The sequence below is a fragment of the Camelus dromedarius genome, chromosome 30 (assembly GCF_036321535.1).
Source record: "Camelus dromedarius isolate mCamDro1 chromosome 30, mCamDro1.pat, whole genome shotgun sequence".
NCBI lineage: Eukaryota > Metazoa > Chordata > Mammalia > Artiodactyla > Camelidae > Camelus > Camelus dromedarius.
This window is the reverse complement of record NC_087465.1, coordinates 20,751,592-20,779,157: the sequence shown is the minus strand read 5'-3', so window position 1 is coordinate 20,779,157 and position 27,566 is coordinate 20,751,592. Positions and strand designations below refer to the sequence as shown.

Here is a 27,566-nt window from a genome sequence, read left to right as displayed (position 1 = left end):
GGCTGGGTATTGCCCTAAAGCATAAAAATACATGATGAGGATGGGAATTTGGGGGGCAGTTTTTTGGGAATTGCAAGATGAGATGTAGGGGTTCCTTTAAATGCAGAGGGAAGTAGGTGAAAGGCAGTCTGTGATGGAGACACAAGCGTTGGCTTTCTCATCAGAACCCCATCTATAGCAACTCAGAGAAAATGGTCCAACAAAGATTGCCACTCGACAGAATTAAATGGAATCCAAATCTTGAAGGTCAGTTAAAAGCTTAAAGTGTCTTCCTTCCTCTTGTTTTTTTTTTGTTCTTTCCACTCTCAGAATTATATTTACTTTCCTTCTCTTTGATGATTCTTCATTTCCCCTAATACTGTTAGTCAGAATACTGTGTTCCTGTAATATTTACTTGTCAAATAGATAATGATTTATAATGAAGCCAGACACCTAATTCTCTCTTCCCCAAGGTGTATTTTAAAATAAACATTCTAAAAGACCTACTCTCAAGCAGTAAATAAAATAGATGTAGTCAGATTTTAATAAAAGCAACCCATTGAGGAAATTTGAGGGTTTCTACTTTTCATGTGCCCATTTCTTGTTTGGAATTCTGTTTGCTTTATAATTAAATGTCTGAGACATGTAATTTCATTACCAAGCAAAAGCTAAAAAGTGGTAAACAATTTAATATTAATTTACTTGCTAAAAAACCAGACACATCTTGTCTCTAGGAAGAATAAAGATATTTAGCTTTTAAAACTATTTTAAATATAGCTGCTTTTTGGATACAGGCAATTTAACGGCATATTGACATATAAAATGAATATAATTTTGAATTCTTGTTTTTACTCAAAGCTTGTTATTATTAAACTTTAACAATAATAAAGCAACATTTAAAGAAATACATGAAAAAACACAACTCCCAAACTCTCACCCTAAAACAATTACTGTCATTTTCTAATCCTTTCTTCCTACAAGCATGCATATTTTTCACATAATTGAATTCATAATATATGTACAGTCATGTATCCTAGCTAATTCTCTTTGATTTACATTAAAAACATTTCTGAAGTTTGCTAAATGGCCTTCCTAACGTTTATTTTAATTGCTCTGGTGCATTTTCTCCAGTAGAAACACCACAGTCTAATAAATCATTACCTTATTGTTGGGTTTTGATTCTGAAGCCTATGTTTCACTGTCAACTAATGTGATTTTAAAATTCATGAAAAAAAATTCGGAAAATGTAATATTTGCATGTAATTTTGTCAGTGAACACTAAATTTTCCTTTATATAAACAGCAATTTAAGAATTGGTAATTGCTTGTTTTCTTCTAAATTTCCCTCATAAAAAGAATTCTTCATTTTCCTTACTTATGAACCCAAACTTACAGTCTCTATGTGGTTAAATGGTAACAAAAATATGTGGTCTGGACTTGGGGCTAAACAAGTGGCCTGCTCAGAGCCCAGATCTGACAACCAACTCAAGACCATGTTCTCATTCGGGCGTTTTAACAGATAAATAAGAATCCATGTGTCTCATTCAACCTTGCACCCTTCTCCTCAATATGTTTGACTTCACATAAACGTGGTCTATAAAACCCCACAGAGGTACCTATTCATTTTTAAGAAAGGATATATTTGAAATCCACATGAATGATTCTTAAAGCCTCCTAGTATGTCTGTTTTCTATACTGTCTGAACTACTTAAAATTCATAAAATCTGTTTATAATTTCCACCTTGACTTCAAATAAGCTTTTGGTTACAACCGAATCAGAAGGTAATTTTTAAAGGCACACTTCAGTTGAGACAAGCAAATGAATAATTCTTATTTCTGTTTTTTGTCATTAAACTTTCCCAAGAGTTTCAGTGAAGCAGCCCCTGTCCTGGATCCTGTACAAATGCTTCTTGCACACGCTTTCGAAGGCAAGCTGATTGAAATCCTCAGTGATCTTTTTGGCAACATTTTCCCCTTAATCTAATCTTTATATTTTGCACAACTTTGCTATCTGCTCTATCTTGTATCCAGCTTCGGGTAATTAAAAACTAAATGCATTCAAATAGCAATTGGGAGATTATACATCCATCAAATAATTCTCCAATTAATTCTTGTAATTCTGTAACGTGTATATTGTTAAGCCATTTTGTCCATGAAGGAAACTTGCGAAAAAGAGAGGCGATGCCTTGCCCAAGTTTTAACCAGCCAACACACGCACACCGTGGCCTGAAACTCATCTCCTGACTCCAAACCACACCCTCTGTCAACAATGCCATGCTATGGTTTCCAAGTGTTTAAAGTAGAATCCTGTTCTACCAGATGGTATTTTAAATCTGCATAATGAAACCAACATTGCTTCTTGCTAATATGTTTTTCCAATATTCATGAATAATCGACTGTGCTCTCCAATCAATGACCTGAAACAAGTGCAACTTGACTTGGAGTTTTTTTTCACTAACTGTGACTCTGCTAGCTTCTTTTATGTTAATTAAGAAGCTTATTTTATGTTAATTTATGCAAGGTCAAAATGGATTCAGAACTGAGCGATACTCATTTGAATCTCATATATATATATATGCTTTATATATATAAGCACTTTATATATACTTTATATGTATAAGTATATTATGTAAATATATAAATGTAAAAAATATATAATATTATATATAAAACATATAAGCACTTTATATATACGCTTTATGTATATATGTATGCTTTACATATATAAGCATCTCTGGCACTTCTTTTTCTCTGTGAGTAGAAGTTTACTCATCACAGGAGGTTATAGAAGGCTTAGGGCTTTTCCTAACACTACTGAAAAAAGGCTGGATTAAAACCATTAATATCTCGGATACTGGAAACTTTCCCTGAAGGTATTCAATATAATTTCAGATACACTTCTCTTTTTGCTTTACTGGGAAGAGTATAAATATTTATGCTCCTTTTTAATAACATGTAATGTTCTTCATTAAGAGTCATACTTGACCTTTTAAAAGAAAATGCCATGGAATGCTGTAAATTATTGGGCAATGTTTCGTGTAATTTAAAAAGATAAAAGTTTATAATAACCACTTAAGTCTATTATTTAGTGATACTCTTCATGATCCCTGAAACCACGGATTGACACTAAATGAGTTTTTGGAAAAGTTACTGCTGGATGAATGCCTCAAAACACTCACATTAAGATGGAACTCTGTGTAGAGAAGTTTTCTAAGCTAAAACAATTTAAGGGTTGAAAATCTCTAATTACATTAGGACCTCAAACCTGTTGAAAAGGACTAACCATGGGAGGTGAATGAGTGTCTGCTATTAAGATATTATCTCTCAGCTTCAGACTCACTTTTAGTCATGTCTGGGGTTGGGACTCTGCAAACTATATTCCTGGGGGGGCCAGCTGGCTCCTTGCTCGGCTCAGCCAATCAAGGACCTGAGAAGGAGACTGCAGGGCTGGAACAGGAAGAGAGGACCTGGTCCTTCCTGTTTCGCTTCCTGTTTTTGTTTTGGCTTCCTGTTCCTGTCAGCCTTGTTTACTTCACCCTGGCATCAGCAATTCATTCCAATAGGAGCAGCTGAATCTGGTTTGAGTAATTTTGCAGTATTTGCAGAACAATCTCTTCACACTCCCCCAGAGAGCCCGGGACCAGCCAGCCGTTACTGTCTCTGTCCAGGTCTGGGCTTCCAGCCCCATGGTTTCCCCCTCTGGGACCAGATACAGCTGTGGCAGCTAAGCAGTTACCAGAATTTGGGTCTCCTACCATCTACCACACTCCATTTTAGGTAGAAATTCTTTAAATGAGGAAGGAAGTCACATGACAGAAAATACTTAGGAAATTATAATGCAAAAATAGTTTCATATTGACAGACTAAAAGATAATGTATATTAATTGAAAACTTTACTCATAGCAGTGAAGACAGTGTTCTGCATCCTGGAAAAAAAGCATATCAGGAAATGTTTTTAAAATTTCAAAAACTAAAATTTTCAAATGTTTTAAAGACTATCTAAATGTCATGTTTTGTTCATAGTAAATGGGGTTATTTTAATGCTATGAGATCTTCACATCATTGTTAGGAAAATTTATTATAAGCTATTTAATATTTAAAATAAAATATAACATGCAAATTATAAAAATTATTTGAGCAAATTATCCTTAACAATTCAGATTTGGTCATAAAGGGATGACTAGAGAAATCACTTGCTTAACCCAGTAGTTTGCACATAGTGGTAATAAAGGTATGGTTGTGGATCTAGTTTCCGTGTAGATAAGGCTGTTTCCTTTTATGTAACATCATCGACTGGTGTTGCTCCCCTTCTGTTTTGCATATCCACACAGTAGGTTACTGAATATGAATGGATACCTAGTTTATGATGGTAGTTCCATCACTAATTAACTATGTGACTTTAAAAAAAAAAGTCTCTAAATCTAAGGAGATGAATTAATAACGTGAAGTGAGTGTCCTCTGTGTCTGAGACAATGTTAATGCCCGAGGATGCAACAATAAGCAAAACTGAGCATCTTTCCTGCCCTCGTGGAGAAGGGAAGGCAGACATAAACCAAATACCGTCGTTGTAGAAAGAAATATAGCAATAAAAATTAGGAGCAGTGCTGTGAAGGAACAGTACCGGGTGCTGAGAGGGGACCAGAGGAACCTCATTTAGTCTGAGAGAGGTGTTCACGCTGAGATCTGAAGGGTGAAGTAAGGTAACTAGATGATGGAGGGAGGTAGGGGGAGAAGGAGCAATACAGAGGAAGGTCCTGGGGCAAGAAGGAATACGCTGTTTTTGTGGAGCTGAAAAAGGATCCGTGTGGCTGGAGCAAAGAGAAACAGACCTTTACAAGGGATTATGAAGCTTCTTTCCTATTTAAAATGTCTATTCTGTTTTTCTAAGCTTGCATTTTTATGCTTTGGGATTTTTTTGTTTGAATAGAACTTACACTTAAAGGCTTAAAAGATATTTACCTCATTTTTTTTGGTGTGGTCCAATGATCTATGTGCAGTCAGTCTTTGCTTTGCATATCTCTACTATGATGAATTTCAATTACTAATGCTTATTTAAATAACACCAGTCCCCAACAGCACAAATCAAATTTCAGCTACCACATACATTAACTGTGAGTAATTTTATGAAGTCCTAGCTTTGCTGCTAGGTTTTCAGTCCACGAATCACTAAGTAAACAGCAGATGCGCAGGAGGAGCAGAGACCAATCACATCACCCCTTTCAAAGTCTGTCAGTGATTTGTCACTGCATCTGTTAGTTCACACACAAATAGCAAATGTGTAGTTGTGCTGTCTCCTTGTCTTGCAGTGATAAATCCATGCGGCATTTTATAAGAATGGGTAGTCAAAAGAGGGAAGGGGTGCAGGAAAGAATCGAAGAGTGACACTGGAAAGAAAATTAAAATTACATGTAAATTGAATTATAGGAGAAATAGCTGACTGCAGGGATACAGACATCCTTCCAATCCAGAGGCTCTGGAGATGGAACCAGAGGAATGTCATAAAATGAAACATATTGACATAAACAAAGAAATTGTTTGTGATGCGCTGAAAAGAGATGAAGATGTCCCAGAGGAAGTGACACTGGCCAAAAAAACACACACACATTGAAGAAATCTCAAGTAGTTTACAACATTGGTAAAATGTCAAAGCTGATCCAATTTTAGGAGTATGACAATCCACCAAGGATAAAAGAGATGCTTGCTCCTATAATAAAATGAGAAGTACTACTCAAAGTAACTTTTGATAAGTCTTTTTTACAAAGAAATAAAGCACACTAATTATTGGTATTTTTATATTACTGTACAAAAATTCTAAATTACAGTGTACTAAATAACCATTAGTTTCACTGTATTTTCCTGTATGTGTGCATAGGGAATTTACATATATGTATACATGTGTAAATATATGTATTTATAACATAAGAGTTCTTAAGTTTTTAATGTTTTGACAAAAAATTTTAAAGATCAGGGAAAATCCTATTTCCCCCCACTGCTTATTCATATCGCTTTGCATGGTTTCCGTTTTCGGTCCCACATTACTGAGCAAAGCAAGTACTGTTCATAATTTTTACTGAATCTAGGTGTCATATGAAAGCAGACATGTTTTAGAAGGTTGGAGTCGTTTTCTAAAAATCTCTCAGTCTTGAAGAATTCTAAGTCAACAACAGACCTGGAAAATCATATTGGTTAATTAAATCTTTAGAATGTCATACAAATATTAGAAACCAAATTTTTGGCTTTAAGTACCTCCAAAGTCTGAAAAATACAAGATCTGATATACTTCAGTAGGTACAATGAAAATAGGAAAATCTGTCCATCTTACATTTTATTTAGCCTTAGGTATTTCTTTTTTACTATAGAATATTATTTAAAATGTATTAATCAAGAATATTTGTGAATGAAATGTGCAAAACAGTTACAAGGTAATATAAATCTAAAGGAAACAAGGATGAAAAATTTACATACCGATTGTAGAAGTCATCTCTGTAGTAATCATAGTCAAAGACGTAACCACTAGGGAGGGAAATAAACAATTAATTAGTCATTGACATTTGTTTTAATCACATTAACTTTGGTATCCATTTCTACTGTAATAGCAACACATTTATGTTACTTTTAAATATTTATTTTTCCATGTAACTCTGCCTCCGAAGGGTTTACAAGATAATGTCCAATTGAACATGGCATGTCAAACTCTTCTTATATGTTTGACAGTGTAGAGACTGATGATGGTTTCAGTCATCTGGAATGGAAGATGAGAGCAGATAGCAAAATAAATTTCTGTAATACTTGTAAGACTTATTTTTTCCCAGGTAAGACATAACATAGTTATACCTTCTTCCTAAGGTATGTGTAATGAGGCTAACTAAAAAATAAGCAAATAGTATAGAAATAATATAAATAAAAATGTTTAATGACCCATTCCGTAAGATTTAAGCAATTAACAGTGTTCTAAAAAATACTGTGAATTGTGGAACATTTTCAACAGATTAGATATTTAAGTCTTAGCAATTTGGCACCACCTTTCACCTGTCATTGTCAAAAATAAATGTCTAAATATTTTACTAAATTCTCCAGCAATGATGATTTGGCAGCCTGATCTTTGTCATATGGAAGGAAAGCTCAGGATTCAATCAGACCAATAGGAAACTCTCTTCCCACGAGGTTGGCTTAGAGCAGCAGCTGACACGATTATCACATAGTATTTTGCACACACGCTTACAGTGCCCTTCACATAATGAATTGATGCACTTAATGAAATTGAACAGCTGTTCACTGTACAAAAGGGCAGAGATGCTATCAAATTCTTTCTCAAGAGCTTCAAACCAAAACCCAGGGACTGAAGAAAATTAGCACTGAGTGCTCTGATTTATTGGCCAGGCCCCTCATCTGTGATTTGATGGTCTTACACAGGAGCTCGGAGTTCGTAGCCTGCCATGGGCCTATGAGATTCATGCGGATGATCAAGGGTGTGTGATTAAGGAACACATTTAAAAAATAACTTCTCCAGAGAGCATCACTTTTTAAAAGGCTTTCAAGATTTTTAGTATCCAGTGGGGCCATCACATAGACTTCCCTAAAATACCACCCACATGACATGAAAATTTAGCCAATATCTGAGAGAAATGCCTCGTCAAGTGCTTCATCTTTCATATGCTTTACATGAAAGCTAAAAGGAAGCTACCGCCGAGGGTTGCCCACCGTTGAGTCAAACCACAGGCACTGTTGCGTTGTTTTGAAGTTGAACGTGGCCTGCAGGTTCTAAATGGTGAGTTTGAATGTAAGCTAGTAATAAGTTCATAAAAGAAATAATAAAATTTCTAAAAACATAAAACATTTGGGAGTTGGTGTTTCATTTTAATACATACCTTAGCTAGCATGCCAAAATGTAGCTACTCAATGTATTTTTTTCCTGCTAAACTCTCAAAGCATAAGTGACGCCTGCTTTTTGTTAACATTTGGCCCCTATTGATAATGCTGTGAGAACTGATTTGTTCTGCAGAGTTAAGTAGGAAATCTTTTGAATCAAAAAGCATTCTGTACTTTGAAAATGTCATTAAAGGTGCTGAAAAGTTCACATTTTGAGGTTGATGAAATAAAGATCAGTCATTCTTGGCTGGATGAACAGAATTTAATTGGGAAGTGAGGCTTTAAAACTTTTGCCAACATTTTCATAATGCAAATCTGGAATTCACAATGCCTCTAAAAGCAATAAATAATTTTTTATGTACATAATTATTTTCCTGAATAATTAAAGCTCTTATTTAGGTGTTCATGATTCAAATGAATATGAAATTCAGAAGAGAGCATGAAATGTTAATATGCATGAAATCGGCAGCTCTTTAAGCAAAAGCCCCACGTTGGACTCCATTCCAAAATGACTACCAATACGCTGTGTGTCTTTGTGGCGATTACATCACGTCTCTGTGTTTCAGTTTTCCAGTATTAAAAGAGTTATAATATCTGTTTTCTCTGTATGAGGATCTGTAATGATTCAATGAACAACAGAAAATAAAGGCTCATCAATACCTTGAATCCTCTAAGAAGAGTGCTGACTGCCAGGAAATTACTTAGATGATCAAATATGATTCAACTTGAAGTATACTTAAGAAGTTAAAAAAGAGAGAAAGAACTTATTCTTTTCAAAGATGCTTAACTAGTTTTCATTCCTTTGAAGTGGATTGATTTTGGATGGATGAAAGCAAAGCGCTTTATTTATTTTGCTTACTTATTTCTAGGGAGCAATTGTTTTCGGGACAGATTTTTAAAAGTATGAGGCTAAGATCTCATTTCAAATTGAATCAATAGCACTCTCTTCATGCAGTGTTTCTACATATGACATCTAAGTTATCTGAGCCACCGTTTCTATTATATTCATACACATTTTCGATAAGTATATCTTTCATCAGTCAGATTATATATATGCCTACCCTTCCCAATGTGTTCCTCAAGAATAGTGCTGGTTTTTCTTTAAAACAATAAGGAAACAGTGGCAGTTGTGTAAGTTAATATACCTGTCAAAGCCTGATTCTTTTAGATTTGATTCCATAATATCACTTAAGATTAGTTCTTCTCATGCGTAGGGTTTTATGTATGCTAAGTTCAGTTATTTATTTTCTCATATACAGGTTTGTGATATCCACCAATTAGTTTGGCTAAGTTAGAACTGTGTGCTAGGAAGTGATCCTCAATCCTCCACAGATTTTAAAGTCTCATTAGACTTGCCTTTTTAAACCATATTCAATATCTTGTAGTGACCTGTGGTGAAGGAGAGCATGAGAACGGATGGCTGTATGTTCCTGTGTGACTGAAGCATTGTGCTGTACACCAGAAATTGACACGACATTGTAAACTGACTGCATGTCAATAAAAGTATATTAAAAATAAAATAAAATTAAAATTAAATGGTGAAGATTGCTATGGCCAGGAGTTTAGAAGATACAGTTAGATTATTTAGCCAATATTATTAAAGTTACAATTTTAACATTTTATCTTAAACAGACATATAGCCTGTATGAGATCAGATTTCTTATTGAGTTGAATGGATTTAATGACTAAATAGGTGCTTTTTACTTTTACATATATTGATATCAAATGATAGACTAATTTTAAATGCCTTAATTTATTACGGTCAAAGATCTCATCCAGACTTTGGGGAGAGGCTGTCCGTGATATATAATGATACCAATTCTCAAAGTGAAACTGATATGAGCTGTGACATTTGGCTTAATGTGACACTTTATTACACGAACGAATTTGACAGTAGGGGAAGTGCTGATAACACTCTCTTGAAATATCATGAGCTATAAAGTCCTGCACCACTGCTTTCTTTATAAGCAGAACTTAAATAAATCTATTTAATGATCCTATGTATTTTCTTCCCTCCGACTAACACTACATTCCTGCCTGCTATAATCTGCAATTACTCCCTTTTCCCTGAGGAGAACATTTCACTGAAGAAATAAAAGCCATTTCAGTTGCAATCAGCCCCTCTGTTCCCCAAGACATTTTTAAATTGTTAAGAATGGAGGAAGGCTCTTTGATGATGCAACCGTATTTTATTATTGAAGATTGACTGCATTCTTGCTTCAGAAAAAAAAATGTGTCTTGGAACCCATGCGTTCAAGGCACCACTGTCAAAATACATACATACGTGATTGATCACCCAGTTTATCGGCAGTATTTGTGCATGCCCTCAGAGTGCAGTTTAAATGATTTTGACAAGTACAGAAGAGTGTCATTGACAAGTGCAGAAATAAACGATGGGTTAAAGCTTTCAAATGTTTTTACAGCATTCCACTGAGTGGCAGGTTGATAAATTAAAATTACAGTTGTAGCATCAGGCTTGAAAGCGCAACTGCTTTGGATGACAAAAATAGCGCTGTGGCAACTGTGTGTACTCTCCAGAGAAGTAGCCTGGAGGACCTTGGGAAAAAACAAAACCAGTGCTAGTGCTAAAGGAATCATTAATTTTGTGCTAGCATAGCACTGAGTCTGAAAAAAACTAAAAAAAAATAGATTTTTAGAAGAGGAAAATTGGCTTTATCCCATTTTCCCTTTTTCCCTGGAGACCTAGAGAAAATTGAAACCACACCATCAAAAGATAGGCATTGAACTGACCATGTCAGGTGGGCATATTTCAAGCTTAGGGGCAGTGTCTTGTTAACGTCTCCTTTGTTTATACACCTGGATTTTATCTTGTCATTCTGTCACCGTGATCCCAGCAAATTCAGTTGAGAAAACTCTAAGACATCACTGTCACTCACTGATGCTGATATTACTAAACAAAATATTTCATCATCAGGCATTTCCTTTCCATTCTTTTTTTTTCTTTTAGGGATCTTATTTTTTTTTTTTTTTTGACAAAGGAAAGTTGTCTACACGTAAGGTGTACAACATGATGTTTTGATATATATACACATTAGGAAATGGATTCCATCAAGCTAATTTAACATATCCATCACTTCACATACTTTTTTTTTTGATGAGAACACTTAAGATCTACTTTTATTTTTTTAAGCAAATTTCAGGTATACAATACAGTATTGTTGACTGTAGTTGCCATGCTGAAACTGTAAATTCCCCAGAACTTCATCATCCTGCTAAATGAAACTTTGTTGCCCCATTTCCCCCTCCTCCCTGGCAACCAATTCTATTCTCTGTTTCTGAGTTGGGCTATTTTAGCTTCCACATATACATGAGATCATGAGGCATTTGTCTGTGTCTGGCTTATTTCACTTAGCATAACGTCCTCCCCAAGTTTATCCACAGTGTCAAAAATGCCAGGATTTCCTTCTTTTTAAAGACTGAATAATACTCCATTGTGTATGTGCGTGTATGTGTGTGTATGTATCTATCTATCATATTATCACATTTTCTTTATCCATTCATCTGTTAGCGGACACTTTGGTTGTTTCCACATCTTGGCTATTGTGAATAATGCTGCAGTGAACATAGGAGTACAGGTACCTCTCGGAGATACTGATTTTATTTCCTTTGCATATGTGCCCAGAATTGGGATTGCTAGATCGTATAGTAGTTCTATTTTTAATTTTGAGGAACTTCCATACTGTTTTCCATAGTATGTGGCTGCACTAATTTACATTCCCACCAACAGTGTACAAGGGTTCCCTTTTTTTCCACATCCTCACCAACACTTGTTATCATTTGTTTCCTTGATAATAGCCTTTCCAACAGGTGGAGGGGATTCCACCCTGCTCAAGTCCTGAGTCTTTTCACGTCATGCTGCTCTACTGCAACAGCTTTCTACGTGGCTCTACTGTGACCTCATTTTGGAGAACATCACTCTTCAGTGAAAAGCAAAGCAGAGGCGCAAGTCCACATATAACCATCCAGTAACTGTCCCGAATCCACAGAGTGTAAGGGCAGTTCCCTGAGTTAGAGCAATTTCTCAGCATTCAGCTACGGCTTTAACTTGCTCATCTGATCTGTCTCCGGTCTCTTCATGGGCCTTCAAGCTTGTGAGGCTGGGGGTCTGATGTGTCTGGCGCGGTCTCCTCTCTGCTGCTGCTCGCCCAATGCTGCCTTCCAGGAAGGCTCCTCTTGATACTGCTCTACTGAATTCCTACCTCACCTTGAGGATCAACTCAGGTCCTGTTTTTCTGTCTTGAAAATATTCCTGGCCGTCTGGCCAATTTCTTCAACGTCCCAATTCCTAGATTAAGACAACCTCTTAATTCCTAAATGATCGGTAAACACCAGTCGATTTACAGCAGTCATATAATTCTGTTTTTACTTTTTGATGCTCTGTTACAACTGTCCCTAAACTGGTATTACTTTCTTGGTTTTATGCTATTATTAAGGTTTTGAATATTGTGCTTTTTAATACAAATCTAAGCACATTCCCAAACTGTCTTCCTGTCTTTGTGCTATTTTTATTTTTTTCTTGTCTATCTTCCTCAAAGGTCTCCCGAGGAAAGCAGTTCTTTACTGCTCTGCTGATTTCATTCTCTTCTGAATTTCTTTTCCAAGAATTCAGTTCTGTTACCGCTCTTCTAGAATATTCAGGCTTTTGGACTTAATTAGTTGGAATTTCTGTAATTCAGAGGAACTCACTCTTTTGGGAAAGATTTATCACTTAGTTGTTGCAGACTGTTGATAGCAACTGATATTTATTTCTTGTGTACTGTGTGTCAGATACTGTTCTGAGCACTTTGCAATGTTTTCTCATTTACAACAGCCTTAAGGGTTAGTTACCACCTCAAGGGAGAAAATGAAGGCTCAGAGGAATAAAACGAATTGCCCAAGGCACCTTGGGAGAAAATGTCAGGATGGGTCTCAAACCAAGGAAATCAGATTGCAGAATTTAGTCTCTTAAAACAGGTAGCTAATGGTATAATAAATAATGTGTAGTATCTGTTAGTAAATACAAGGTCTCAAACAAAACCTGGACAAAAGTAAACTTGGGTAAGTCTTTGACTACTAAGAGTGTCAAAGTTTAAAGGACATCTTTATAACGACAGCAGAAATATACTGAAGATCCAAGTTCAGTTCCAGGTCTAGAAAGAAAAGGGGGAAATGATCTCCAAGGAAAATTATTTAACAAAATATAGCTGTTAGCAATTATGTGAGGAATATTTTTAATTGCATGGTGAGCTTTGCTGCCCCGGCAGTGTTAGGTCCCTCTTGTTTGGACTTAATAGGATAGATCTGGTATCTCTCAGGGGGTGCAGGAACTCCAGGAGTGGCTGGGCCCCTCACAGAGCCAGTGCCTCCACTTAGAGAAATAGAATCATTTTGGTATTTGCATCCTCGGTGTGTTTTTGAATGCCTCTCATCCAAGCCTGAGAAACAATATATTCTGAGCTATGTCGATAACAACTGTAAACTCTTCTGAGTTATTTAAATTATTCTAATACACTGGAAAAAGTCTGAAAAAAAATTTACCCATGCGGTAAATAATCCTCCTCATGTTAAAGCTAGTCATACAAAAATTCATCAACTGAAAAATTGGTATGAATTAACGTGTCAATTCCAAAATAACAACGGATTCACATAAAAAGTCTTTGCAAAAGGTTAACTTCATGCTAAAGAGATAAGAAGAAATAATTTACATGGAAAATTTCATTTAGTGCCTTGGGCCCACTCTTAAAGTGGCTCAGTGTCTGCAGAGTGTCGACAGTCACTTGAACTTGAAGGGAACTCGTGCAATGTCTCGGCATGTCCTTCTGAATCATGAATCTCAAATGTCAAATGAACAGGAGCCTCCTTTTTCTCCTCAGCTCTATTTTTCAATAAAAAGCTGTAAAAAGCTTTTTCAAGGCAAGACTAGTTTTAAACTCAGATTTATTGTCTTAGAATTTTAATTGAGACCATCTCTTGGTTCTTGTTCACTTTTCCAAATGCAAAGTTGATGTCTGTTCTCTCTCAGCTTATTTCCCAAATCAGAATCCATCTGATGCCACATATAAGAAAAACATTTGCCAGAGGAATTTTCTAAATTGCTCTAAAATATAGCGCTTTGAGGATGAGTAGAATATTGGCCGTTTAGTATTCATTTAACATTCAAGCCTAAACTCCCTGCTAAAAAACAAAGTTGATTAAGTGATATTTTTTACTGTTAGGTGAGTGAGATAGGAAAGAACATGAATTTTTAAATCTACTATTTAAATGTATTGTATTTGTAATAAAAAAGTATTTTAGATTATGTATTTTAATAAATTTATATATGTAATATATATTACTTGTAAATAAAACATTTGTGTTATAAATTTATAATTTTAAATATAAAACATTTTCTTAACATATAATCCAATATTTAGTAGATATGAAACCACTATTTACTAATTTAATATAATCAGAGCCTTAGGTTTAGGACAACATCAGAATGAGTTTTATGCACCTGAGCACAGGCAGTGTGCTCCGTGTGCACCATGGTGACCTCTATGGCACGCCTTCTGGTCTCCTTCATCTATCCTGGTCTCAGATGGCTGCACTCTGAGATCAGCGTGTCCACCTCCACCATATGCATCCAAGACAGGGGGAGACCACAAGAGCCTGTATTTCAAAGACCTTCTGAGGCGATTCTACAGACTGTAAATGTCTACAAGAACAACCTGTCTATGTTCTTACAGGAAGGATGAGGGAGGCTCCAAGCACGATGTAGACAATGGGTCCAGGCCTGGCTGGTACCAGGATTATCTAGATAGCCTTGGAAACACTGTATCTCTCGACCTACCTGGATGAACAGAATCAGACTCTGGGATGAGCCTTCATGCCTCACTCGAGGCTAAAGTTTAGGTTTAATTTTTCCTAATGATATTATTTTACTAATCATTTACTGGTGTATATGAAAGAAAGTTTCTCTTACATCAACGCAGGGCTGAAGGTCTGAGATCTGAGATTTCACTTAACTTCCTTTCACAATTCCTTAATCTTTTAACAATCTCCTAACCTTTAACAAGCAAATATTTCCTTGTGTTATAACTTTGAAAGATTTTTCCACTGGCCTATTTAGTTTGTATTTATGTCTGTGACATTTAAAACTTTTATTTCATAATTACGGTAGCACATTTATCAAAGGAGGAATTCTGTTCCCTAATTTACTTTAAGAAGAGACGCACGTAAAAATGTATCAATATTTCTTTCCATTTAAAAAACTTAAAGGAGAATTAGTGTTGATCATTCACATGCAAAACAGAATATCTGTCCTCATCTTTATTCCGTTCACAATTTTCATTTTTTTCTATTATAAAAATTTCTTTTGATTTCCACATGTAAGTCAAAGCGTAGCTTGTAAAAGTGGTATTTTTTTCTCTGAACTATTTCAGACTCTCTGATTAATTTTTCAGAGTATTCTGTATAAGTACACCTCCCACAACCACACTAACTGCTAACACTTGTGAGCAGCTCCTCTGTGCCAAGAATAGTGCTAAATGCTTGATCTACATTTTCTTTTTTGCTCTCCATTCCACCAAGTAGGGACCGGAAACTTGGGAGTTTAAGTAACTAACTAAACTAATGAAATCATCTTGTAAGTGTCAGAGCCTGAGGGGGAAAGCAACTTCTGGAAGTGCATATATGTTAACAAGTGCTTTAAGACACTGCCAGGCAATGGAGTGAAGTCTGCAATATTTAGTACTGATTTATTCAGTAATGTAATTTTCTATTGACCATAGAATTAAAATTAATGTAAGTAAGGGGTGCAGGGTTCTAGAAAAACTCAACCTTTTATATTGATGTCCACTGATACCGTAGACAGTATGTCATGACTTTATTCCCTCTGGCAAGTGACTGAATTAAAGTCACAATCTGAAGTATGATTTTTACAGTAGACTGTCTGTTGCCTGGTAGGCTCATATATGCCCATTAGGCCCACTATCATCCTATACTCTTACTGAATGGAGATTTTTATCAATAAATTAAAATATCCAGACAGCAGAAGTCTTTGGGCCACTTGTATCACCCCACTTTAAGACATATCTAAGGAAAGCAGTATTTTCTTACTGCCATGCCAGTGTTCCCATTTTGAGTCGTATTTGCTGAGTGATGCATCATTCTTTTTGGAAAACTTTTTCTCACTGCTCTAATACTGAGTTCTAAACTCCTAGCAAGTTTAAAGCAAAGACGACTTCAGGTCTGCCCTTGTGAAACAGAGGTATACGATAAAAAATGGATTCCATCTCAGAGTAGCCGGGAGAGCAGGAAATGTGTGCAGAAACTACGCTAAGTGAGGCATGAAGAGAAGCTATCTCAGCTGTCTGGACTTGAGGGCAGGACACATGCATTCAACAAAAGAGATTACTTCAGGCTTAAAATTTTTTTAACAATAGGAGCTGATGATGAATGAAGAAAAGAAGGATGCTCTAACAATTTTGGGGGACCCAATCAACTTGACCTTTCATTTTTCATGAAGTCCTCCAATAAATCACTCCATTTTTCTCTCCCAGCACCCCTAACATTTATTGTGATTCTTGTGATTCAAATGGCCTTGTGAAATGCTTTTGAGTAGAAGGGCAGAGGGAACCAGGCTGTTCAGTGAGTGACAGAAATATTCAATGGCTGTGAACAGAGTACAAAAATTGATGTGATCATTTAAAAATCTAACTCCATCCCATGCTTCTGCCCCTTAAGCATGAGTGTAAGTGACTCCCTATATGGGATTTTATTTTCCCATCAAAGACAGCATGATTTCCTCTAAACTAGACAGCACACCTTCCGATGCTTTTTGATACTTTATAACATCAATCATAATGCTGACCATGCAAGGGTCCCTTAATAAGACATTTTAATATTAGTCAATAGGTCATGTGATAGATCAATAAAAACATCTCTGCTGATTCTGCATTAGCTAAATGCCTAAAAATAGTACATGTGTATTCTTGTTGACAGCATATTTTGACTAAACAGGTACCTTGGCTCGAATGATACAATCAGAGAGCACAAGCATGAATCTGCCCCAGGGCTCCTCAGCCTGTGCTCAGAGAAGCAGTCAGGGTGAGTAGCAGGCAAATAAAAGGGAAATGAAAGAAAGGGAAAACCATAGATAAAGATTTTGGAGACAGATTTAGAGGAAAAGGGGGAAGAAACACTGAATAGAGCAGATTGAAAGGAAACAGTCAAAAATGAATGGGCAGACTAAGGATGATGGGGCTGTGGTCCAGAGGAATTTTTATAACCAATCGGAGCTTACCTTTATCGTGATGAGATAATCACTGCATATCTTTTTGGCTTTTATAGAGGATGCAGGATCTCCTACACAGTCATTAGTTAAACTTCTGAGATCACAAAACAGCCTAGGGAGCATTGTAGTTGTCTTTTTTTTTTTTAATATTTTTAATTTATTATTGTATTATTTAATTATCTTATTTTGGCAGTGTTGGGGAGGTAATTAGGTTTATTTATTTTTAGAGGAGGTACTGGGGATTGAATCCAGGACCTCGTGCATGCTAAGCATGCACCCTACTACTTGAGCTATACCCTCCGCCTTAGCTGTCTTTTAAATGTAGACGGCCTTATTGCTGAGAAAACGATGTACCAATGATAGGTTATGACTTTGAATATGGGGTTGAATGACTGGAAGTACTCACAAGACCTTGTTAATCTGAATTAGAAATCTATTAGAGAATTGAGATTTTAAAAATTTAGGCGAATACTCACCCAACAGACAGGAAAGGCTCCTTTGACTCCAGTCTATGAAAAAAAAATACGAAAAATATATTTTAATATAACAATTTGCTGTGTACTTAAAAACTGCTTTTACATGAATCTGACAGAAATATTATACTTGTTTGGATGAAAATGCACAATTGAGCACCAGTAAAAAGCTGTAAACCATATATTAAGACCTAATCTGGACTAATTCAAATTCTGGCTGGATTAATGCGGAGGCGAATTAAGATGAAGAGAGACGTGGAAAGGAAATGGGAGTATTTAAGTGATACACTGAGATAATATTGTTAGTCTAATACTGATTTGCATTTTTTCTATGCTTACTTATTTTCTCTCTTTACAGTAATCTGTAGAAATTTTAATATATCAATTTATGGTTGTTGTAGTGAAGCAACTTATAATGTCTTTGGTTAAATATTGGCTGAATAATTTATTTCCAGTAAGTATTTTGTAATGAAGAGAGAAGCAGCTCACCATTCGTGGACACTTACTGGCAGCGGCACGACTTGGTCGGGGGAGTGAGGTCACAGATAAGGACTCTCCTGCCTCCTCTGTGTCTCCTAAGAACCAGGTGTTCTTTGTACCTCGTAGCACATTAAAGGCGAATTGTAATCCTGAAGCCTCTGGCTAGTTGCAGCATCTTGAGGAAGTCACTTTATTTTTTTTTAATTTTAATTTTTTTTTTAATGGAGGTACTGGGGTTTGCATGTGCCCTATCACTGAGCTATACCCCACCGCCCTACCCTTGAGCAAGTCGCTTTTAATTTCATAAATGAACTAGCTCTCTTTTGCAAAAGGTAAACAAATCAGGAAAGGATCCACTTCTAAATCTTTCCTAATTAATAATTAAGGAGGCCGGCTGATGGGTGTGTATCAGTCACTTTATTTTCATGTGAGTTTTTAAAGCTATGATTATGGGTTAAATGTTGGCCAATATTGAGGACATTTTAATCTAAATCCTAAGCATTTCAAAATTTTCAGAAGTTTTCATGTCCTAAACTATTTCATTGTTATATAAACAGTTGTAGGAAAATGGCAAGAAATTTAATTCTGCAACAAGCATTTACAGAGTGCCAGCTGATTACATTTTGACATGGACAACAGAAGGGACTAACTTAGAATTAAGCCAAAAAACTTTACTTGTCTATGAGTCTAAACAAGGAAGGCAATCATCCTATTTTTTGGTCTCTATTCCATTCTGTATATATAAAAAATGGCCTCTTCTACATATGCCTGGGTCCACTTACAGGCAGAGCTGGTATGTCTCCCTGCCACCTGCCCTGCTGCTTTGGGTGAACAGTCCCAGGAAGGGACTCTTTTCGGGAGCAGGCACCCTAGCAACCCCTCCTAACAGCAGCAGATAGGGAAGAGGCAGAGAAAACCAAGAGTCAGCGCTAAGGGTTGGCGGTGGCTGTTTCTGTAAACTTTCCCTTTCCTGATTCCAATATTATACACACCTCCACGTAAATTATTTACCATGTTGAGTGTTCATTTTTCCCATATGCTTATGGATAAATAAACAGAACTAAGAGGAAAAACAAGTTGAAGATAAATAATGAAATATGTTTGGAGATACTTGCTTTATAAGACGTGACTAGTCCCAAGTGGTCAGAAGAAATTACTTTGAAGAAATGGGGTGGATTCTATATAATGTGAAGCAGAAGACTGTTTACTTATTTGGACCATCAATGGCATGATGCTATCACTTCTCCCTTATTTTCCATCTAAAGCTTTTAATAAATAGCTAACATGTGGGTATTAATAGGGTCCCTTCTCCCCACACTTGCAAATAATTCAGCCTAACATCTATCAGATTTTAGTTCGCGTGTGTGATGTGCTGGTGTGGCGTGCTAGCCTCCAGCTTCCTAGTTCCTGTTTTCTCACTGCCTCCCCGGGACCCCTTGCCTCTCAGTGCTGTGTGCTTCTTAGTGGCGCTGAATCCTATAGTGAAAGAATTTCCAAACATTTAAGGCCTGACTCCTCTTTCATCCTTCACATCTCAACTAGCAACGTCCTGTCAATTCTTCCTTTATGCTATGCTCACACCTTCCTCTTCCCTCTATTCCTAGGCTAGTTCTCATTACCCACTGTAGCTTGGCTGCTCTCTCCAAATGGAAATTCTTTGTCCATGGTGGCTCCAACTTTACCTGCTGGACTCACACTAAGCTTCCTTCCGTGCTCCTGCCCACAGCACTTGTTTATGGACTGCGCTGTGCCAGTTTCTTTACCAGCATCGTAAGTGACATGAACAGAAGCAAGACCCACCACTTGCCTTTCCCTGCACGATTGCTAAAACACTAAGTGCAGAATGTGTTTGAAGTAATACGTATTGACCGATTTTCCTTTTTTTCTAAAGGTTTCCGGTAAGCAGCTGTTGGATTGGAGTATATAGGTACACATGTTACCCCACTGCCCCCAGTGGTTAATATGGTTAGTCTTACTACCTAGTTAGTTGTCTCCTTCAACTTTTACCACTTCACTCAACATTTCAACGATCTCCTTCCAAGGGCTCAACAGAAGCACTCAGAAGAGAACCCAAAGTTTCAGAATGATGTTGGACAGAGTTCTGCCTGATGTCCTGTAAACCAAGGGTTTGCTAACTCCAGTCTACAGGCCAAATCCTGCTCACCACCTAATTTTACACAACCTTCAAGGTAAGAATGGTGTTTACATTTTTCAGTGGTTGGAAAATACCAAAAGAAGTATAATAGTCCATAACCGATGAAAATTACATGCCATTCAGATTTCTGGGTCTATAAATAAAGTTTGCTGGGACACAGTCATGTTTATTCATTTACATATTGTTTAAAGCCACTTTGGGGCTACAGCAGTAAGTTGAATGGTTGTAACAGGGATTGTATGTCCACAATCTCAAAATATTTACTATATAGACTTTATAGAAAAAAAGTGTGCCCTTGAATGAAGTATGATTATGTGTTGGAAGGAACTGGAAACAGCTTCTCTAAGGCGGTGCTCTTTCTTTTGACACATATCAAGATATTCTCCCAGACTTGGAAGTTCAGAATAATCTGAATTCCTTCTCTATACCCTCATTTCAGTATCTGACCCTACAGACAGATTAATTCCCCTGAAATGCTGTTTTCATGTCACTACCTTTCTTGACAGTTTCAATAACCACGGGGTGATGCCTAAACTTTTTAGCTTGTCATTTGAAAGCTCTTCACAAACATGCTTCACAACCAACTTTCCATGTTATTCTTTATCACTTCTTACTAACCATTTTATTCCAGGAAATTTGTCTACTTACAGTCCCTCCCCCTAAATCTGTTTTAGCTTTGCTTTGGTGTCTTAAGTGCTGGAAAACTGTTTTTTCCTTCCTTTCCCTATGTATGATCTATTTCTCTTTTGAGTTTATCTCAATCTAACTCCTTTAGAAATCCTGACAGTTCATCTTCCAGGGACAGTCCTGTCTCTAAGGTTCTACTAATTATTATCTCCATCACTATGACAGAGTCTCAGGACAACAGTCCTGGGTAAAAGGCCAACTTAGACTTTCACGAAGGCTGAGGAGAATATTAAACTTGCGTCTCTGGTTAGCGAAGAAGCTCCTGTCCGTTCTGTTTCCAGTGGGTCTAGGTGGGGGAGGGGGTTGCTGATGCTCTGTAAGCTGAGCAGAAAGGCAAGTTTATTGCCCACTAGTCACCGTAAGTCATGAAGACAAGCCCAAGGTCCCAGGAGTCCCAAGTATGGAAATCTTGGTGGGGAGCCACTGCCAGGAGATCCCACCTCCAGTCTCATCCTCTCCACACTGCAGAGGAAGGTGACAACTGGCCCACATTGAACGATGCTTTGCTTTGTAACCAACTGCTCAGTTGTGGCTCATTACATGTAGTCAACTTTTCTCACCTTGAGATGATTCAGAGATTCTTACATGTTTCTCATTACTTATATAGCAAACATCATAATCTACTCAAGGGACTGTTGAGAAGAATACAGAGCAACCAGCACTGTTCCTGGCACAGAGGAGACCATGATGGCCATGGTTATGCCAAAGATAGGTCATTAGCTCCAGTGGTGCTTGAATTCAAGCTTGAAATTGCTTGAATCTATGAAAACCTCTTTTTTTTCTTGTCATTTTAGTTCTTAAAAGTGAAAAAAAATGTAAAAGAAGAAAACTACTAGGAGAAACATGTTTTTGGAGAAAATTGTTTATCAATTTTATCCCTAGAAACACATGATTACATTGTGATATGCCTGGAGAGAACGTCTCTGAGTTTTTTTATATGGTAATTGTTTTGCAAAGAAAAGAATTGATTTTATCTTTCCTGGGATTTTCTTTTAACATGAAATAGGTAGTGAATTTAATAATACGTCATTCAGGACCCACTAGAGTTAGGACTAGAATACGATAAACAAACCATAGCCTTCAGAAAAATAAGGCACAGAAGAGAAATAACATGGAATGAGAAATGAGGATCAATATTTGGGGCTAAAGGATTTACAATACTTTGTATTTAACCACAACAACAACAACAACAACAACAACGAAGCTGTATTTACTAAGGGCCAGACATTACTCACAATACTTTATAAACATTGACCTATTTAAACATCAATATACCTTTGAGGTAGATCTCATTTTACAGATGAAGAAACTGATACCCAAAGATGCTAAAGTGTCTTGCACAAGGTCACAGAGCTACAGAGTGGTTGAATTAGGGTCTGAATTTACACATTCGGGCTTCAAAGGTCACGCAGTCATGTCTTGCATGGTATGTTGTCTCTCATCAATTTATTTATTTAGTTTGTTTTGTTGTGTTTGAATGTGCCTTACGGCACTGCCACAGTTCCTTTCTTTATACTTTCTATGCTCTACTGAGAATCTTGTCAGGTTTCAAATGCCTTTGACCTGCAGGATATTCCCAAACTTAAGTCCACAGCATTGCACTATTTCCCATGCAAGGCTATCTCCGCCCACCATTCATCTCCAATCACAGGTGCCTTTGACTTAACGTGTCCCAAACTAAATGCATTGTCTTCCTGTCTCATTCTGCCTTTTTTTTTTTTTTTTTAAATCCCTAACTCAATGGCATAATCAGCCACCCAGGTAATCAAACTAGAAAGATTAGAATCTTTCTCATTAACTCCTTTCCAGCAACATTGACTCTCAGTAGATTCTCCTACTTCTGTTCTCACTGTTGCCAAAAGTCCTCTTCGTTCTGTTCTTACCTCTCAGTTATTATCACAGTTCAAGTGACCATCAGCTTTTACATGGGCTGTTAGAATAATCTCCTCAGTGACCTTCCTTCTGCAGTATTTCTTTGGACCGGCCATATCCACTAGCAGGACCTTCTCTCTATGTGACCATGTAATTCCCCTCATTACAAATCTCTGAGTGCTTCTAGGACCTCTTTTCTGAAGTCTCTTCTGATAAGGCACCACAGGTGGTTTCAGGATGCTCCGTAACTGTTCTCACAGCACTCTGTAATGCTTCATCATGTGCATTAAAAACTGCAAGCGTATTTTACATCAGATTCCCCATTAAGACTGTAGGAACTTCAAATTTCAAATCCCCAGAATCATGCCTACTTCCTAAGAAGCTCTCAGTAATGATTTTGTCACATGAACTTGCCCTTCCTCACTCTCCCACCCTTACTTCCATTATTTGCTTGCAGAATAAAGTCGAAACCCTTCGCTAATAACTAAAAGTTCACTCGCAGTCTGTTTCCAGGGTGCCCTCCCAGCCTCCATATTCTGTGCTCCAGCCGGACTGAACCAACTGCTCACTGCTGGGCGGCATCCTGCTTTCTCAGACCCCTGTGCTTTGGCATAGTCTGGGTTTTTGCAGAAGTGACTTCAACTACTTTGTTTTCATAAAACTGGTGTTGTTAAAATGAACCCAAAGTAACTTATAATTATGATCCCCTATGATATTTATAGGATTCTGTAGTTAAAATTATGAACCAGCACTGCTGTTCACTACCATCTGATCTATTCTGTCTAGCAATGATAACCCAAGCCTGACCTACATGTATGATGGATGTGCCAAAGAAATGAGGACGCAGGTTCCAGAATGAGCCTGCCAGATTCTGTCCCTGGCTCTACCACCTTCTGGCTGTGTGGCCTTGGAAAAGTGAGGCCCTTTTCTTTGTGCCTCAATGATTTCATCTGCAAAATGGATGTAATAATAAACCTAACTCTCAGGGATGTTGAGAGAATTAGATAAAAAACTAAATACATTGGATATAGGGAGCGCAGGCTGGGGAATAAGATGCTGTAGCAGTTATATATTAATGAATCATGTTGGGATATGTTGGTGAAGATACGCAGGTGGCAACAGATGGAAATGTAGGCCTGGAGCTCAGGCAAGGCATCTGGGCTGGGAAGAGATTTAGGATTCATGTCATCAGTGTAGAGTTGGTAAAGGACATCATAGGCGGGAGTGAGGCCCCAGAGGGAGTGTGGAGAATGGGAAGGCTGAGGAGCTAACAGGCTCCCAAGAGTAGATGCCAAGTTCAGAAAAGGACAGGAGAACTGCTTAGCCATTTGTACCAATCTGTAACTGGCATGGTATCCAGCACCTAGCTGATGTTCCCCAAATGTGGACTGAGTGAGCCAACCTGTGCCTGGATCTGTCATCAGGTTTCAGTTTGTTCTGTGGGATTAGGAGTAAATTAAAAAGGGAAGATTACTTTCTGAAATAGCTGATGTGTGTTTAACCTAAGCTAGAAAGGAGGAGAAACAGGGGAGGACCACATTCTTATAGACCAGAGTCTATTGACAGGCCAAAGCTAGTGCTGAAATCTAGTGATGCTTGAAATATAGTTTATTAACCCATGAATGAACGAATGAATCCATTAAAAAGATGGAAGACCTTTTTTGTTAATTGAAGTATAGTCAGTTTACAATGTTGCATCAGTTTCTGGTGTAGATCATAATGTTTCAGTTATATGTACACGTAACATATTTTCTTTTTCATATTCTTTTCCATTATAGGTTACTACTATTGAGTGTAGTTTCCTGTGCTATACAGTATAAACTTGTTGTTTATTTTATATATAGTGGTTAGTATCTGCAAATCTCAAACTCCCAATTTATCCCTTCCCACCCCTTTTCCACCCTGGTAACCTGGTAAGTTTGTTTCTATGTCTGTGAGTCTGTTTCTGATTTGTATATAAGTTCATTTGTGTCTTTTTTCAGAGTCCATATAAGTGATATCATATGGTATTTTTTCTTTCTCTTTCTGATTTACTTCACTTAGAATTGTTATCTCTAGGTCCATCCATGTTGTTGCAAATAGCATTATTTTATTCTTTTTTTGGCTGAATAGTATTCCATTGTATAAATATACCACAGCTTCTTTATCCAGTCATCTGTTGATGGACATTTAAGTTGCTTCCATGTCTTGGCTGTTGTAAATAGTGTTGCTATGAACATTGCGGGAAGGCTATTTTTAATTGTATACTTTTTTTTCCTCAAAAATGACAGATCTTCATCTACATCTCAAATAGCATTTTCAAGACAAACATGGGTGCAAACATTTTACGCAGAGAACAGTGTGGCTGATTTCCGCCTTCCCATCACTCTCTCCACGCACCCTGGGAGAGCCTAATAATGATCACCATAGCCAGAGCTTACTCTGCTAGAAACTATGCCAGGCCCTCTAATATCTGTAATTTTGACAACAGCAGATGAAAAAATGAAAGTTCAGAAAGACTAAGCAATTTGCTCAAAGTCACACAGCAAAGTTATGGAGTCTAAATTCAGTCACAAGCCTGATTCCAAAGTCTACACTTTTAGCCTCTGCTCTAGACTCTAAGAAATGGGAAAGAACACAATCAGTGCTCTGGTCTATCTTGCCCGACATGGGGCACAGTGTGGTCCAGGTAATTGCTAACTGGTTATTATTGGAATAACCAATTATTATTGCTAACCAATTATTTATGGAATAAATTGACATTTTTGAAAACAAACAGCTTAACAACCTTCTTAAGGATTACAGAAACCTTATTTTGATATTTAAAATTTAGTCTACTTATCCTCATTAACCATTTGTAATCTAACCACATCCACATGACATTTTCATTATTCCAAGGCCTTCTGATTTAAACAGGCTTTTTTTTTTCCAGGTAAGTGATTAAATATGAGCAAAAGATGATGGTTTGATCAAAGATAAGTCCTTGTAAGGTGATTCTTAGATGTCTTCCTTTCCTGAACATTTTGCATATTAAAGATAACACAATTCTGTCAGTATTTTAAAAATTCATTTATCGCTTAAAGGAAAAAAAAAATTTTTTCTTTATGTAACAGGGGCTGGATATTCATAAGTAACCATAGGTGAGTTCTTTGACATCCAGTGAACGTCGGAATCTGTCTGTGATACTTATTTGCTTGGCTATTCTTTCCTCACCTAATGAAAACAAAACAAAACAGAAGCAAAGGCAGCCCAGCCTTCTGTGCCGGCCGCCAGGGCCCAGGAACCTAGGAGCTCTCGCGGTGGGGAGCGAGGCAAGAGGCTTGTTAGAAACGACCACCTCCTCGGTGCCCGGCGGGCAGGCGCACTGGCTTGCGCATGCGCCAGCCTCCTCCGCGCATCTGCCCCAAGTCTGAGCGCGCGTCGCCTCGTTCAGTGTCTTTTTGGAGCAAGACTTTGTGACATCGCTGCCTGCTGATCACGGGCAGCGCTCAGAGCATTCTCGGGCCAACCGTGGCGCTTTTCCAGGTGTGGCTCCCTACAGGGGTGCCCTGCTCTGACAGCTGTACGTGGATTATCCTGCATGTAGCCTTTTCCCGCTGTCCTGTCAACCACGTTGGGAAATTTGTGGCAAAGCAGACTCTGGTGAGACTGATGGGAGACTCTGAGGTGGCTGAGAGTGGGATTTCCTTAAGATCATTTCCTTAAGATCTTGTATGCTCTGAATCTGGGAGGTCAAAGGAGTTTTAATTTTCACGTCAGCATTGGACTAATTGATGGTGGCCGCGGGGAACAACATATTGACAAACATTCTAAAACCTCCTTAGGTCTCGGGGTGTAAAAGCGCTGTAATTAACCTATGTCTGCCACAGAAATAGGAAGGGAAAGGAGAAGAGCAGTGTCCAAATATGTATTTACCAGCTGTGTGCTAATAGAAGGCACAGAACTTTGCTAAAACTTACAAACGGAATGAAGCGATATAACGTGTGCAGTGGCTCTTAGATTTCTAGACATATCCCAGTGTGTACAAATAATAATGTAAACCCAATGCCTCATATGTGATAATGGCCAACATCCTGAATCTGACATATTATTTTAGCATTTGAAGGCATTTAATCCTCATAACCTCCCTGTGAACTTGGTATTATCATCTCCATTTTATACACAGGAAACTGAGTCCATGAAAGATTCACTAATTACCCTGATATCTGTAAGCTAGAAAGTCATACAGCAGGGTGATAAATCAGGCAACCTGATTAAGACCTTGAGTTCTTTTAAAATGATAGTATATTTCCACCATTTTCTTACGTGTTCTTCATTGGTCATTAGAGGAGCACCGAGTTCTCAAAGCTGAGCAGCGCCAAGCTCCTTCTTCACTCCTATGGTGGACTTTGCCTACAGTGAATTCCATTTCTCTGGAGTTTAAAAAACAACAAAAAAAAGCTTTCCCCTTTATTTCCTGTGATACCTTTTTCAAAGGGCTTCACGCACAGTTGGAATCTCTGCTTAGGGCTATGGTCAGGCTCTTTGGTACATTGCATTTGCAGTTACCACCGTCTGTGCTGCTCACTCCAGGGACAAGTTAATAGATGGCCATGGTATCAACCAAGAATCTTAGTGGCGGTTTTGACTCTCACAGTCGTGACTTTTGCCACCTTGGAAATTAAGGCTGCAGGGCTCATCTCCCTTGGACAGGCTGTAATGTTTTTTCATAACTCTACCAGGAGGCTTAGCTGTGACAAGAGGAGCAGAGGTGAAGTATTAAGAGGAACGTCCTGGCAAGAAAGACCCTTAACCACTGG

The 27,566-nt window shown here is 37.5% G+C and overlaps 1 protein-coding gene across 3 annotated transcripts in view; it reads right to left on the bottom strand.

The window, feature by feature from the left end:
* RALYL (RALY RNA binding protein like) overlaps window positions 1–27,566 on the bottom strand; it is a 298,333-nt gene that overhangs the window by 63,246 nt on the left and 207,521 nt on the right. For all 3 annotated transcript variants that reach the window (XM_064480903.1, XM_064480904.1, XM_010979376.3), the window contains exons 3-4: window positions 17,598–17,630; window positions 6,444–6,491 (exon numbers count right to left, since the gene is read on the bottom strand). In XM_064480903.1, coding sequence (XP_064336973.1) covers window positions 6,444–6,491; window positions 17,598–17,630 — 81 coding nt within the window. The remainder of the gene's footprint in view (window positions 1–6,443; window positions 6,492–17,597; window positions 17,631–27,566) is intronic.